Below are 12,528 nucleotides of genomic sequence, written 5' to 3' on the forward strand. Positions count from 1 at the left end.
AAGGACCCAGGCGACTCTCTGGGAGCTACGATACCACGCCACACCAGAGGTGGCGACATCGGGGCTAATTTCTCTGACAACAGCCAAGTAAGCGCATGCAACCACCGTGTCGTGCCTACATGTTTTTTGTTTGTCATACCGCAGCAGTAAGAACGACTTTTAAAGACACTGGTGATTTTTCTGAGGTTTATTGCAAATGTCCGATGGGTTACTGTTGGGCTCGTAATCTACGAAAACAACAATTACTCGACTCACACGCTAACGCGTTCCACATTTACTTGCTTCCGGGTTCTCCACCAATCACAAGCCTCTCGCACGCAGCCCTCGCGTCTTGTCGCTTCACGTACCCCCAGATTTTAAGGTTGTCGTTTCTCTTGTCTAGCATATACTTTCAAATATATGTTTGTCTATCTGTTAGAGGATTGTGTAGATATAACTGTATGGTGTTTTGTGACTCTGCGTGTTATATGAATACAATTTTGGGAGTGGGTAGGCGGTGGATTTTTATTTTTAAAGATTTTAACGTTTTAGTAAGCGCAAATACTGAGTGAAGTTCAGGCTTTAGGACCCAGCAGATTACTATGTCGCGGGGAGCTGCCCCACCATGTCATTGGCGGAGAGCTTGCCACGTGCAACAATTCTTAATGTTTCTTGACTCGACCTGACAGCTTTTTACACAGAGGCAGCGGACCACCCGCTCAAAGGTGAGTTTTGCGTCCTAACTTCTAATCTAAAGCATCAAAATGTCCCGCTTCCATTTTCTTTTCCTCGTCGCCGTGGGCAGGGCGCCAGTAACACGAGACACAAGTTGCATCAGTCTGCCTGACATATGTTTTCTCTCCTCTTTTTGGCATCACCTTCCCAAACCCACCCAATTCTGTCAACTCTCTAATGCAATTAAATCACAGCCTCGATTATTTTTTCATGCAATCAAATTCGTATTTCACGCCTAACCCTTCTAAGGACAGTATGGACTTCATCCAGATGCGCTCCGCCTTGTAGATCCAGTTTGTCAAGGTGCGCACAGAAGTGCTTCTTTTAATAGCTATACTTTTAATACATGTATTAATTAAGAGAGATATGTTGTATGAAGTTACTCCAATCGTTTAAAAGCATGATCCGTGCGTTTGTTTACTAACTAAACACCTGCACACCTGAACGTTACAACCTCGAAGAAGCTTTTTTTTTTCTCCAACCTCATCTTCTACTTTCTACGTTCATGCGTAATTTCCTGCAGAGGCCTATTCGTTCTAATCTTGTTAGTAGAACTTAGTGTTGGGGAAATTATTGACTTTGGACGCAAGCTCACATTTTTAAGTAAACAGATCCAGAACCATCCAGCTCAAGCCTGGTGAGGTTGCACAAAGTCTCTGAAAAGCTGCAATTGCTGGAACATCTGTGAATAACTTCACATGTGAGTAATTTGTATTTTATGTTTTTATTTTTTTTCATTTAGGAAGCTGGATTCTGCCGGTTCTGGTCGGGTATTGGAAGGCTGCTGCAGCTAGAGAACCAGAGGAACCATTCACTAGGTGCTTGTCAATTATTTCTAGCAGAGGATTTGGTTAGGAATTTGTCTGAAGAGGTAACAAAGGGCACATTTCCCCCTTACGAACTTTACAAAGTCTTCTTATGTGACGATTCTGGGCTGTAGTTGAATATTAAATGAATGTCTTAAAGCAGTTTGAATTAAAAAAAAAAAGTGGCTTTTTTTTTTTTGCAAGCAGGAAGCGAATTTAGGTCATTTCCGTTATTTGTCAAAAGATTTACTTTTGTGTGCTTGCTACTGAATTTGAACCCATAAATCAACTTCTACTTTCCTCCTGGTGGAAATGTAATTGCTCTTCCTTCCTCAGGTCTTTGGTCAAACCTTTCTGGAGGACAAATATCAGCGCTCCACCATGGCACTGAGCCCCACGTTTGACATTGACGCCCCGCGATGGGACCAGTCCACCTTCACGGGACGGCTCAAACACTTCTTCAACATCACCGACTGGCGGACGGCGCTCCTGCCCGACTCGCGCTTGGATGAGGCCAAAGCCTTGGTGGAGAGCTGCAGGTTGGTGACACGTCCCCCTAAAATAAATTTACTTTTGTACATGACATGGGTTTGATTGCACCTTCCATGTTCCAGGGCGGGTTCGATCCCACCGGGTACCACCGAGGAGCAACTCCACTACGCCAAGAAGCTGTACGACTCGGCCTTTCACCCCGACTCGGGCGACCGTATGAACATCATCGGCCGCATGTCCTTTCAGGTCCCCGGCGGCATGGCCATCACCGGCTGCATGCTCCAGTTCTACAGGTAGACGAGTGCAAACTTCACCACAAATGTTGTGTGTGTTAAGGGACTGAAAGTGTTTTCACGGCTGTCTTTCTAGAACTGTGCCTGCGGTGGTCTTCTGGCAGTGGGTCAATCAGTCCTTCAACGCGCTGGTCAACTACACCAACCGCAACGCCGCCTCGCCCATCACCCCTAAGTAAGACGTCAGGCCTTCGTTACAGCCGCCACCATTGCAGGCTTGGATTGACATCACCATTGTGCGCCTCAGGCAAATCGGCGTGGCCTATGTGACGGCCACCAGCACGGCTTTAGCCACGGCAGTGGGACTTAACCTCTACACCAAGGTACGATTGTCACGAATTATGCAAAGTGCGTAAGTGTGTAAAGTCGCTCTGTCGCAGAAAGCCCCCCCGCTGGTGGCACGATGGGTCCCTTTTGCGGCCGTGGCAGCGGCCAACTGTGTCAACATTCCCATGATGCGACAACAGTGAGTCCCTCAAACACCTTTTGAGGACTTTTAAGATGAGGAGCTTTTTCTGTGGCACTTTAAATGGTAGTCGGTGTGCTCTGACAATTAGCCAGGGAATCAACCCAAAGACTCAACTGTTTAAAATAAAAAAGCCAATTTAAACAAATACATATTTTCTCCTGACTGAAAATCTGTCTTCAGGGAAATTTTGAACGGCATCGCTGTCACCGATGAAAACGGCAACAAGCTGGGCCACTCACAGGTGAGAATATATATTTTTTGTCGATTATTGAAGCAAAAACTGGTCTTTATCGTCCTTAATTCACTCCTGCAGAAAGCGGCGATGAAAGGCATCACACAAGTGGTCGTCTCCAGGATCACCATGGCTGCACCGGGAATGAGTATGTATAAAAAAACAACAACAATTCTTTATTTTCCCGCCCGCTCACGTGCACTCTCCTCCGCAGTCATCCTTCCCATCATCATGCAGCGGCTGGAGAAATACAAATTCATGCAGGTTTGATCCTCTTTTGCACTTTTCCTCCTTTTCTTTGTTGAAAGCGATCCCGTGACTGCTTTTCTTCTCCTTTGCAGAGAATCACGTACCTCCATGGGCCCATTCAAGTGATGATGGTGGGCGTCTTGTAAGTACAACATCTGGCGGCAAGGGCGATGGAAGGACACAAGTTCTCGGTGTAGGGGTCAACTCTCTTTTGTTGTGCTTGTCTCGAAACAGTTTGACCTTCATGGTACCGGCAGCCTGCGCTCTGTTCCCGCAAAGATGGTAACTCATGTCTGATTTACTTTGGATACTTATTATTATTCCAGAAGTAGTTGTTGATTGTTATTTTAGATATAATTATATTTATTTACATGTGTTTAAAACAGTATATTACATTTTAATACTTTTTTTATTACATTTGATCATTTAAAAATAGTAAATAATGCAGGCCCAATTTGATTGTCTGTCTTAACAACTGAAATATTTATTTTCTTTTTCAAATGTATGTAATTTTATCGTTTTTGTGTCGCAGCACCCTTGCAGTGTCGAAGCTCGAGCCCGAACTCCGCGACTCCATTACAGCCAAGTGCGGCGACAGCGTGCAGTGCGTCTATTTCAACAAAGGCCTCTGAGAAGCCCACCTGCAGGACTCACTGCCTCCTTATACTCCTTCTTTCCTCAATTGTTACTCAGATGTATAAAAAGGTGCTTATTATGTGGAACTAATACCGTATACACGAGGGATTTTTTGATGAATGCTTTTAAAGTCGCCTCTGATGAATTTAGTTAATCTCTCATTACAAACCAAATAATCTCTTCTCAGGAATTTTCTTTTTATGACTTTGCAAGCTCGTAACTGAACAAAACAACTCAAAACAACGGTACATTTTTTTTCCACCCTTAAAACATTTACGTGCCTTGGACATTATTTTTAAAGCAAAAAGGCCTCCTGGACATTCTTAAAACACTTCTGTGCACGGCTCAAGATGGACAAACGACACAGCTGGTTTGAAAAAATAAAGGTGTTGTGCAAAATGGAGGACTGTAATTTGCATTATTCATCTGAAGTTGTGTGCAAAATTGATACCACAAGCAACAGTGTATGTTGGAATAAAATATATTTAAAATTAATTGCTGTGCATGCAGATTTTATTTGGTTTTATTGTCAACAGTGGGACAAAAAGTATTTATATATTTATTAATAATGAATATATTTGGCTGCAGGAATACGCATGATGGATTCGTCTTGTTGATGCGACCAAAAGTATTTATATATTTATTATAAATGAATATATTTGGCTGCAGGAATACGCATGATGGATTCGTCTTGTTGATGCGACCAAAAGTATTTCTATATTTATTATAAATGAATATATTTGGCTGCAGGAATACGCATGATGGATTCGTCTTGTTGATGCGATCATATTTACTTTGGCCTTTTCCACTTGCCGTAGCCATAAGGGGGCGTGACCAGGCAGTATAAAAGAGTCGCGCATCAGACGATAACAAGAGTCCTTGAACGGCACTTCGAAGCTCCATCAACCCTGCATGCAGCACGAAACTTCTCATTTGTGACATACGCCGTTGTCGTCTTGACTCGCTCTATGAGGGAAAAAATATTTTAAGCAAAAAAAAAAAACCCTTAAACGACTCACTTTTCATTCGCATCTCTAACGCTGCCAAAAAAGAGATAACCTCGCATCGCGGTGTCTGCATCAACAATGCCGCTGAGCGTGAACGGCGTTCTGTGCACGCTTGCACTGCTGCTCGTGTGGCGGGCTGAGGAGCTGACCGAGGCGTGCAGCTGCGCTCCGGTGCACCCGCAACAGGCATTCTGCAATGCCGACGTGGGTGAGTACACCGCCCCTCTCATGCCCGGACACGCTTGTGGTGATGTTGTTGTTGTTGTTTGCTGTCTGTGTCTGTTCCACATGCAGCAACCAAAAGCAGCCTAGTCATCGATCTGTTTAACGTTCTAGTGGTGGGTGTGCTGCTCAAGGCCACGACTCGGTTTGCATGCTGATTTGTACAGCAGCACCCCTGCTCTTGCAGACCCCCCCAAACGAGACCCCCACAGACCTCTCTACACTGTAAAAACCGGGCTTACATGGAGAATATATTAATTTAGTGTAAATCTGCTAGCCAATGAAGAAGGAAACTTTGGCAAGATTTATTGCAAACATAGCTTGCCTCAAAACCCAAATATGATAAAGCTAGTGTAGTAAAATTGTAGTCAAGTAAAATTACCCGAGTAGGAACTTTTGTCGAGATTTTTTTTCAATATTTGTATTTGTTATGGTATTGTTAAGACAAACTGGGTCAACAAATTTGCATATGTCAATAAATGTCCCACAAATTAGAATCCCCACTTTGAAATATTCAATATATTTATAATATTTATTGTGCTGTATATTTTTTATTTTGAAATATTCCATGCTCATTTGACATTATTCTTAAAAATAAGTACTTTACGAATTAATTTGTACCCCTCAACAACTCAGCTGTTAACTGTTAACAACCCAGGCTAAACTTGGCTCCTCCCTCACAAGGAAAATATATTTTATTTTTCAAATATGGTTCAAATCTTTAGCCCATTCTTCTAAGCTCCCTTCAGTTTAGGTGGGGAACATTTAATACAAAATAGTGATTCAGTTGTGACATTAAAGTGTATGCATAGTCAAGTGACCTTCAGTGTGTCTGACTCTGCTTCAAGTTGCCTCTGAAACAACATAATGAGTGTGATCTTTGTGAATATAAATGAATGAATAATATTGTGTCCGTAGTTTTGACTTCATGTTCTTCCTCCATTAGTATGTGGAAGCCAAACTTTCCGCCTGCCTGTCATTTTTTTTTTCCTGTCTGTTTTTTGTTTTCGGTAAGTAAGCGCAATCTGGAAATGAGATGGCGCCTTTACGAGGCCTTCGGGATGCCGACGCGGCTCGGCTGGGTCAACGTGGCATCGCGGAGGGAAAAGAGAGAAGCAGTGTGGAAAGCTTTGGTCTCAAGGTTTAGGGGAGGGGGGGCGTTTGAGAAGAAATCGAATCTCAACCACACTGCAAACTTTCCTCTCTACCTAGTCTGTCTTTTGACTTGATTTCCACTCCTTTTTGTGAGGAGGGGTTTTGGAATTACTGGAATGCTTTGCAACTTTAAAACCCGCCCAACAAAAAAAAAAAACATCAGTAACGCTGGAAGTGCAACGCATGATGCGGAGCTCTGCAGCTCGGGTGACATCTGGATGACATCCAGGGTGTGTTTTCAAGTGAGGGGCTGGGCAACGAAAGTTCCAGTGTTGTGTTGTTTTCCTCAGTGCGGATGTACGTTGAACTCTAGCAGCAACTAAAACTATAAACACATCCCGACGAAGAAACTTTTGATTTCTTGCCTCGACAAACAGGATGTGTTTGGTAAGCCGGTGTGTCTTTCGTGAGTCAATAAACCGTTACAGGAAGTCTAAAATGTGGTTTGGAGTTCACACGTGATACAGCAACCAAGTTGTAGACAGGGTTTTTTGTTTTTAAGCCGCAAGTCTGCCTGCGCTTCCTGCAAACGCACTCTGTCAAAAATGATGCGGTGTTTGTGTAGTGGCTTCCATACTGTAAATAACCAGCGTGTATGATCAGCTGTTTTTTTTCGTGCTCATTGATGCTGCAAGCCGGCGGGTATGCCTAGTCATCCTCCCGCCGCAAATCTTGGAACCAATACTATACTAACTTGCTCGTTAGTGCGGCAATGCTTCTCTTGTGGTTACGCGGCTGGCTCGGCAGAATTTGTGGGACTCATGCCCAATTATTTATTTTGAAAAATGGTCAGTAATGCTTACAATGTCGTTTCCATTTCAACTTGGGCCACATACCAGGTTGGTATCACTGGTAGCGCTCTAGAGTGGTTTCCAGTTTTTATTAGTCTAGGTGTTACGCAGGGATCCGTTTTGGGGCCCTTGCTGTTTTCGATGTCTTCCTCGGTTCCATCCTACAAAAATGATGATAGATGACCTCTGCCCTGCAATATGTCACAATTTAATTGCTAATATGTTATGTACAAATGGCTGCTTTGTGTAGATGGCAACGCAGTAGACCAGAGCTTTCTTTTGTTAGAATCTAAAATGATGCAATGAACATCGCCCCCCAAAAGAGGAACATTTCGATTTCACCATTTAACATATGGTGAGCTTAAGTCGTAAATGAGGAAGTCGAAACCCAACTGGGACATTTCAAAATAAAGGTATTTGTTCACATTAGCGTCGCAGACGGAATACGGCTGACGTGACGGAAATTACAGCTGACGTTTTAGTTTCAGAGCAGTCTGATGTAATTGGCTCAACATGTGGAAAAGGAAGAGGGTCGTCATGGTGGTGGTGGGCTGAATGGAGGGGGGGGGGCGTCCTGCATGGAAAAGTTGTCCAAAATGTAAGTCTGAGTCATTCTGCTGCATCCTGAGAGCGCTAACAATCGAAATGTGGGTCACTTGGTGGTTTGTTGTCGAATTGGCGGCCTGGCGCAGATCACATGACCTTGTGGTGTTATATCTGCAGTCTGTGATTTGTCTTCTCCTATTCACATTGTCTTCTTCGACTGTTAGGATCTTCTTGTGTAGTCTCGATAGACCAGGCTGAGTGACTCTTTTTTTTTGGGGGGGGGGTCAGGTTTTTGCCTTACACCGTGCATATTGCCAACACTGCGAATTTAACAGCAACTTCCTATCAGCTTAATCCTGTGCTTGTTGCAACTCAGAATGAGGTCAGGAAGGGAAAGTGTGTGTGGGGGGGGGGGTAAGAGGAATGCAAGCCATAGCGCCAGCCAGGTACAACCACACTCGTGTGCATGTGTACGTGCTGGATATTTGCAGAGTGGGACTGAAAATGCCGAGGTCTGCAAACAGTTCCGAGCATTGAGCATTATTCAGCCCGTGCAAAAAGTTTGCATTCAAGTACCACACAGTGCCGACGACTGTTAAAGTGCCAATTATGTTGGAAAAATGACATCAATGGAGTTACAGTATGACGTTCAAGTGTGTGAATAAACTTTGTGAGTGTGTCCGTGCGTGTTTTTTTTTTTCTTTTTTTTTTTTTTTTTTTTTTTTTTTTCCTCTCCCCCCCCTTGACTCGCTTGCTCACATTTTCCATTGAGAATTTAATGTCGTACGCATAGCTGAAGCTGGACGTCGTCGCTCGCGCGCACACACTGTTTTCGTATCATCTTTCAGGTTCTTTTAATAGAGCAGAATGAAAAGCCTTTTTTAGTCGTTATATAGCAAATTCAGCTCGGCGTGTCTGGAAACAGGAAGCCTCAGCAGCGCTAAAAAAGCCCCTAGCATGTTTTTTTGTTTTTTTTAAGAAGGCCAAAGGTCATTAGGTCCAATCGATCTCATACTGGCATGGAAAATCATTTTACATCAAATTTGTGTTTTTGTTAACAGTGATCCGAGCGAAGGTGGTTGGCGAACGAGAGGTCGACTCCGGCAACGACATCTACGGGAACCCCATCAAGAAGATTCAGTATGAAATCAAGCAGATCAAGGTATATGCGAATCGATTATCGAGTGTGTGTTGTTTGCTCAGATTTTTTCTCCCGCATCGCAGATGTTCAAAGGACCCAACCAGGACATCGATACCATTTTCACCGCGCCCGTGTCGGCCGTGTGCGGCGTCACCCTGGACACCAGCGGCAAGAAGGAGTACTTGATCTCTGGTGTGTAGTCGAGAAGAATGAATTTTCCGTACTAAAATGACAAGCAGCCCGAACGTTGCCATTTGATGCTGCCATGACTCATCCTCCTCTGCAAGGAGCGTCGTCAACAAAACGGGAGGCTGCAGCAGCGCTCGGAAAACTGCAAACGCAGCAGATGTTTCCAAAAAAAAAAAAATTGATTTGTCGTCCTCTGTGTTTTTCACAGGCAAGTCTGACACCGGTGGGCAAATGCACGTGACGCTGTGCGATTACATCATGCCCTGGGACTTCTTGAGCAACACCCAGAAGAAGAGTCTCACCCAACGCTACCAGATGGGCTGCGAGTGCAAGGTAGGATTTTGCGACTTTATCGCGTATCCTTTGAAAAAAAAAATGTTTATGATTGTGGTGGGCTTGCAGATCGTTCGCTGCCCTTCACTGCCCTGCGAGATCTCCGCCCCCGAGGAGTGCCTGTGGACGGACCTGATGATCGATAAGCAGGTGTACGGTCGTCAGGCCAACCACTACGCCTGCGTCAAGCGGGCCGACGGATCCTGCTCCTGGTACCGCGGCGTGGCCCCGCCCAAGAAGGAGTTCCTGGACGCAGAGGACCCCTAGGGCCTTGCAAGTATTCATTCACACCCCCATGGAAAAAAAAAAAATCAGGCCATTTTGATTTAGAGAGGGGGGGGGGGGGTCTGTAGCCTCTCTGTGTTCATTTTAAACCAAATGAGGGTTCTTTGTCTTCTCACGTTCGAGGCATGAGACTGGTCAAGTGATTTTATTTTTATTTTTTCCTCCTGAGGCTGGCGTCAGGAGGACATAACTTTAGTTTTTTCTTTTTTGGGGGGAGGGGGGGGCAGCAGCAGAGCACTTCCTCTGAAGCTCTTTTCCTAAGTCCAAACCAATCGATCCCTGAGCTGCGCAAGATGAGTCATTTCAATGGCCTCCATTTTATCCAAAGCAAATATTCCAAGTTGCCTGTTTTTTTTTATTTTGCCTTTTTTTTTTTTTTTTTAAAGCGCGCCCACGTCAGGCTTATCTCCTTTCGAAACGACACAATTCAGTATTTTCGTTTGGTGACAAATGACTCACTGGACCAGTCTATGATGTGCGTGTGTGCATGTGTGTGAGAATGTATACAGCCAGAAAGGTCGACATTTCTTTGCTCCCGTTTCCCATGGGATATGTGAAATGGGGGCAAGACTTATAATAATATACCACGTTCTATTAAATCAACTAATAATTGCGTCACCTTCTAATCTGCAGTGTCCCACTCTACACCTATGCATTTTAGTCCTTACTTGACTATTATTTTTGATGAATTATTCACTGCGTTAGTTTACTAGATTTGCACTTTTTTTTACCCCCCCCCCATGCAGAAAGACCTGAACACTGATTTCACAATTATTAGGATTAGTAGTATTGCTATGCACGCGTTCACAGAGCTTCCCAGAGGCTTGTTGAAAGGAATTAAGACAAAAAGGGATTTTTTTTTTTAATTTTTTTATTTCATGGCTTATACTAGTGTTCTTTATTGATTGTATGTGCATTTTCACCGTTTGCCAATGTACAGAGGGTCCGGTGTGGCCGTCCCCCTCCTTTTCTACATCTTTTCTCCAACCAAGTTACTCGCTACAGCGCTGCTTTACACGCAAGGAAACATTTGAAGAAAAAGCAAAACACACAATTGCATACACTTTCTAGTTTAAAAGGTACTGTGCCCTAAGATAAAAACCAACACAATTTATTTTAACACCTATTTCCAAGGAATTGTATAATATATACAGTGGATTTAAAAAGTCTACACACCCCTGTTCAAATTTTTATTAAAATGACACCAAAATAAATCATTTTAACAAAACCTTTTGTGACCTAGTATAACTCGTACAACTCTATTTTTAGAGGCAAAATAGACATAATGTTGGTTGCAAAAGTGTGCACACTCTTATAACTGTGCATGTGGATAGTAGGTTTTTTTTTTTTTTTTTTCTTCTTTCCTGAAGGTTTTGTGCTAGCACTGATTGATATTTGGAACTGTTCATAAATTTCCCATTTATCCACTGTAACTATTCAAACTACAGTAAAGCATCCCCAAAAAAAGGTAATGCTTTGTTGGTTTTCTTCAAGGCGTACCAGATAAATTGGCAAGTGATTGTTTATATGCAGTATAAATGTAAAGGAGTATTAGAGGCATAATTTAAACTCAAATTTTCCATTCTGTTATCTGTTTTGTGTGCGTTTTTGGCGGTTTTTCCATAATCATTGTCTTAAAAATGTGTTTAGCCGTCGAGGCGAGGTCCTCTTGCGCTGGAGCACCGTGAGAGTGAAGAGAGAATAGTCATCTCTTTTTTTTTTGTGTGTGTGAATAATAATAATAATGATGATAATAATAGACCACCGTGCATGTGTCTGAGGCTTTGTGTACGTCCGGTAAAAAAAGGACACACATATTCCATATTATCAAATAAAAAGACATCTTTGAAAGGATCAATGTTTTCTTGCATATTCTTTCTCTCGCTTTGCTGAAAATACAACACAGTAAAATTAATATAAGGAGTACAATAACACATTTTTGAGAATAATTTGTTTTCATGTAGTTTACACAAAGTAACTTCAAACGTACATACAAATAAATCTTTTTTTTTTTTTAATTGCTGTTTATACGTTTCTAATCCTCAGTTAGGTCGCGAGCAACTGTGAAAGACAGAGCAGAAAAATCACTAGTTACTTGACTCCAGTTGGAAAATATTTGAAAAATGTGCAGCCCAGCCCAGGGAGCAGGTTTTGTCATTTCTGTTCATTCCTGTCAAGTTTTTTTTTTTTGTGGGGGGTGGGGGGGATATTGGAGCTTGTGATGGCGTGAATTTGTGCTTTTGTTTGTGCACGCGGATGCTTTTTTTTGTGACTGTGCTTGCATGTTAAGACAGCCGCATGTGATCTGCTTTTGACTTTGCCCTTCGGATGTTTGCTGCAAAATGGGTCAAACGCCCTGCTTTGCGCCCCCCCCCCCCCCCTTTAACTGATTTTTATGCTAAAAACTCTTGTTTATTTCAAAATGTCTTGGCGTTTCCGAGGCAGGATGTAAATTCGATTGTAAAAGACGTTTGTATTATAGTTAGTCGGTATAACTACTCATTTTTTGGTTTAAAACTTTTCCAATGGAATATCTGTGACATGTCGCCCTCTTGTGGCCACCCGAGGTAAAATCACTTGTGAAAGCCCATTGAATGACGACTATAACAGTACAGTAGCCGTAATGTGAGTCTTTTACTTTATAAAAAAAATAATACGTACTTAGAACCGTATTGATAGTAACACTGATACGTAAATTATATGTGCTATTGTCTTTTAAACCGGGAACGCTGCAATTCTGGAGATATTTTGTTACATTTTAAGTTGACCAAAATGTGTCTATTTAATATTCATTCAGTTGTAATATTTGATTCTTGAATTAGCTACATTTGCAGACAAAATGGAAAATGAGGATGCAAGAGAGGATTCTGATCATTTTTGAAATTCTTTCAGTCTTCTTGCTTGTTTTTTGACCTTGTCTTTCAACACCAAATTCCTCCAAGGAAACACTTAATCTTTTCGGCTTCTT

General features: G+C 42.6%; 2 protein-coding genes across 4 annotated transcripts; both read left to right on the forward strand.

Moving 5' to 3' along the window:
* Nucleotides 1-100: 100 nt before the first annotated feature.
* sfxn2 (sideroflexin 2) lies at nt 101-4,386 on the forward strand. 3 transcript variants are annotated; one of them, XM_061304764.1, is made up of 14 exons: nt 101-343; nt 669-704; nt 1,457-1,532; nt 1,857-2,059; nt 2,135-2,305; nt 2,382-2,480; nt 2,553-2,628; nt 2,686-2,771; nt 2,955-3,015; nt 3,088-3,154; nt 3,221-3,270; nt 3,348-3,397; nt 3,490-3,537; nt 3,788-4,386. In XM_061304764.1, exons 4-14 carry the CDS (start codon nt 1,902-1,904, stop codon nt 3,885-3,887), a joined length of 966 nt encoding a protein of 321 aa, XP_061160748.1. In that variant the 5' UTR covers nt 101-343; nt 669-704; nt 1,457-1,532; nt 1,857-1,901; the 3' UTR covers nt 3,888-4,386. The 3 variants fall into 3 exon arrangements, with proteins under 3 accessions (XP_061160748.1, XP_061160749.1, XP_061160746.1); XM_061304765.1 differs by lacking the exon at nt 101-343 and adding an exon at nt 964-1,017 and having other exon boundaries at nt 400-704; XM_061304762.1 differs by lacking the exon at nt 101-343 and having other exon boundaries at nt 401-704.
* Nucleotides 4,387-4,748: 362 nt separating this feature from the next.
* timp2a (TIMP metallopeptidase inhibitor 2a) lies at nt 4,749-11,414 on the forward strand. The gene is made up of 5 exons (XM_061304766.1): nt 4,749-5,106; nt 8,674-8,774; nt 8,837-8,945; nt 9,151-9,275; nt 9,345-11,414. Exons 1-5 carry the CDS (start codon nt 4,977-4,979, stop codon nt 9,540-9,542), a joined length of 663 nt encoding a protein of 220 aa, XP_061160750.1. The 5' UTR covers nt 4,749-4,976; the 3' UTR covers nt 9,543-11,414.
* Nucleotides 11,415-12,528: the final 1,114 nt, after the last annotated feature.

The sequence above is a fragment of the Syngnathus typhle genome, linkage group LG18, assembly GCF_033458585.1.
Source record: "Syngnathus typhle isolate RoL2023-S1 ecotype Sweden linkage group LG18, RoL_Styp_1.0, whole genome shotgun sequence".
Taxonomy (NCBI): Eukaryota; Metazoa; Chordata; class Actinopteri; order Syngnathiformes; family Syngnathidae; genus Syngnathus; species Syngnathus typhle.

Bases quoted from the DNA above. Each gene is read 5' to 3' on its own strand.
- sfxn2 (XM_061304764.1), top strand. From the start codon at position 1,902: ATGGCACTGAGCCCCACGTTTGACATTGACGCCCCGCGATGGGACCAG. The intron at 3,271-3,347 runs GTTTGATCCTCT...TCTCCTTTGCAG, and splicing joins AGAAATACAAATTCATGCAG to AGAATCACGTACCTCCATGG. The intron at 3,398-3,489 runs GTAAGTACAACA...GTCTCGAAACAG, and splicing joins GTGATGATGGTGGGCGTCTT to TTTGACCTTCATGGTACCGG.
- timp2a (XM_061304766.1), top strand. From the start codon at position 4,977: ATGCCGCTGAGCGTGAACGGCGTTCTGTGCACGCTTGCACTGCTGCTC. The intron at 5,107-8,673 runs GTGAGTACACCG...TTTTGTTAACAG, and splicing joins ATTCTGCAATGCCGACGTGG to TGATCCGAGCGAAGGTGGTT. The intron at 9,276-9,344 runs GTAGGATTTTGC...GTGGGCTTGCAG, and splicing joins AGATGGGCTGCGAGTGCAAG to ATCGTTCGCTGCCCTTCACT.